The sequence below is a fragment of the Notothenia rossii genome (assembly GCF_949606895.1).
Source record: "Notothenia rossii genome assembly, chromosome: 2".
NCBI lineage: Eukaryota > Metazoa > Chordata > Actinopteri > Perciformes > Nototheniidae > Notothenia > Notothenia rossii.
In genome coordinates, this window is record NC_136904.1 from 35,365,879 (window position 1) to 35,368,101 (window position 2,223).

The 2,223-nt window shown below is 45.1% G+C and overlaps 1 protein-coding gene across 1 annotated transcript; it reads right to left on the reverse strand.

Moving 5' to 3' along the window:
- Positions 1-1,026: 1,026 nt before the first annotated feature.
- Positions 1,027-1,830, reverse strand: LOC307030530 (high choriolytic enzyme 1-like; the record flags this gene model as incomplete). Its single annotated transcript, XM_079667023.1, has 1 exon — positions 1,027-1,830. One exon carries the CDS (start codon positions 1,828-1,830, stop codon positions 1,027-1,029), a length of 804 nt encoding a protein of 267 aa, XP_079523149.1.
- Between the last annotated feature and the right edge of the window lie 393 nt (positions 1,831-2,223).

The following is a 2,223-nucleotide window of genomic DNA, read 5'->3' on the forward strand; positions in this document are numbered from 1 at the left end:
TTTCATTGCGTATTATTAATTCGATTGAAATTACATACTTATGTTTACAGTGATATATTGGGGGGGACATATCATATGTTTCATATGATCAAAAAGTGGGGGTGCAAAAGCACACGTTTGCTCCCCCAAGGTCAATTGTGGGGATGCACCTGCTCCGCTTGCTCCATTGCTCAGGCGCCCATACCATGCAATGAATGAAGGGAGCGGTGCTCATTCTGTCAAACAGAGTAACAAGCACCTTTTTTTTTTTGGACGTCTTTTTTAATACAGGCAATTATACTTTTGAGACATCTACATTAACTTACTTGAGGATAATAATAAAACCATATTAATAAAAAGATAATAAAAGTGTTCTCTGGGCCCCCCCCCCCCAGTTCTGGGCCCTTGGAATCATCCTAACCTCCCCCCCCCAGCTACGCCCCTGCAACCTACCAATATAAATACATTGCTTTTAAAATCGTTCTGTGTGACACAAAAAAAAGGTGAAAATCGTTTTGGTGAACACGAATCAATAGATTAAATGTCGTGACTAAAACACAAAATGCCGTGAGACTGGGTTGGCATATGTGTGTATTTTTTTTTTAAAGACACAAATGATGAAAATAACTAGACAGCAATCAGTAATCTCTGCAGCACTTTTATCTCCTGGGTAAAATGTATGTCTTATTTGACCCGTCCATACATCCACCCATTAACCACCCATATACCCCCCCCCCCCCACACCCTTCGTCTGCATGGACTTGTTGCTCCTTTCACGACATTATCTTACCTCATTTCCTCCTTCGCTACGTCATTATGAGACCACTATAGATCAAATGATGAAAATAACTTGACAGTAATCAGTAATTTCTTCATTACTTTTATTAACTAGGTTGTTTAGGGATATGACGACGGTCATATAATCTGCCGTTTGAACATTTGAAGAACAGTGACATATTTGATGTTGATTCCATACGTCACAGTGTTTTTTGATTAATTACAGGAAAAACAAAGCAGAAAAAGTACGATTTTTCATCAGCATTGTTATTAGCAACGGTAGAGCTTGTTGATCCTAAAAAGGTCCCAGCGAGACATGCCCCTCCTCTGGCCGATCTGGACGTTGGGGTTTGGGATGGGGGTGATGGAGTCCTTCCCCCGCTGGATAGAGAAGGCTGTTTTTCCATAGTGCATGATGGAGCTGTAGTCGTAGGGGGTGTTCAGGTTGTTGGTGTTGTGCCTTTTGAAGTTGTAGGCATTTTGCGGGTTGATGTTCTGCCAGTTGATCCTGACGTATGAGTCGCGGTCGCTCCTGGTCTGTTCGTGCTGGAAGCCCAGAGCGTGGTTGATCTCGTGCTGGATGGTGCCGTGGTAGACACAGCCCCGCCTGTTGAGAGAGAGCACCTGTCTGCCTCCTGTTCTGCCCAGAGAGGAGTAACATCCGCCCTTGTTCTCAATGCTGATGTAGTCGTACTGGTTCCGACGGGGGACGAAGCGGAGGCAGGTCTTGCTGTGGAAGGCATTCATAGCGTTGGTGATTTTCTGTCTCTCCGAGCTGGTGAATTGACTGCTCGTGGTGAAGGGGATCGTCACTAAGCCTCTGGAGCCTTTCTTCCACAGACAGCTCTGGGACCAACACTTCATGGCGTTTCTGGTTTTGGGAGCCAGCAGGTCTCCTTCCAGCAGGATCTCATCTGTGGCGTTGTTGGAGGTCAAAATCCTGGTGGTGATGTCGACAGTGTCCTCTTCGTCTACTTCTTCTTCTTCATCTTCTTCGATTCCTTCCTCCTGGAGAGGAAGTGCCTGAGAGAGGCCGAGCAGGAGCAGCAGCAGCAGGCTGGCAGAGGGAGTCATCTTCAGGGTCGGTCTGGAGGCTGTGGAGCTGCTGTGGAGAGATTCCTTGAAGCATGATGTTTGACTCAGTTCAGTCCAGGGTCTTTATACTCTCCTCTACAGGTGTGTCTGCAGGAGGATTATGGGTTGGTGTCTACACTGCTAGGCCTGAACAAACCTCTGAAGGGAGGACTCCACAGACAAACCTGCTTTTTAAACATGTTTGTTATTTCTGGTCATTAGATGGATAGCCTCAGCTTTATATTGGAATTATTTAAGGAGACACTTTTCATGTTCCTCAGACAATAAGACCTCACATTCGAACCTCTTTGCCAAACTAACCCTAAGAAGGGTAATGTAAGTTTAAAACTTGCAAGTGAGATTTGTTTTCCAAACATTTGTATTGATTGTATT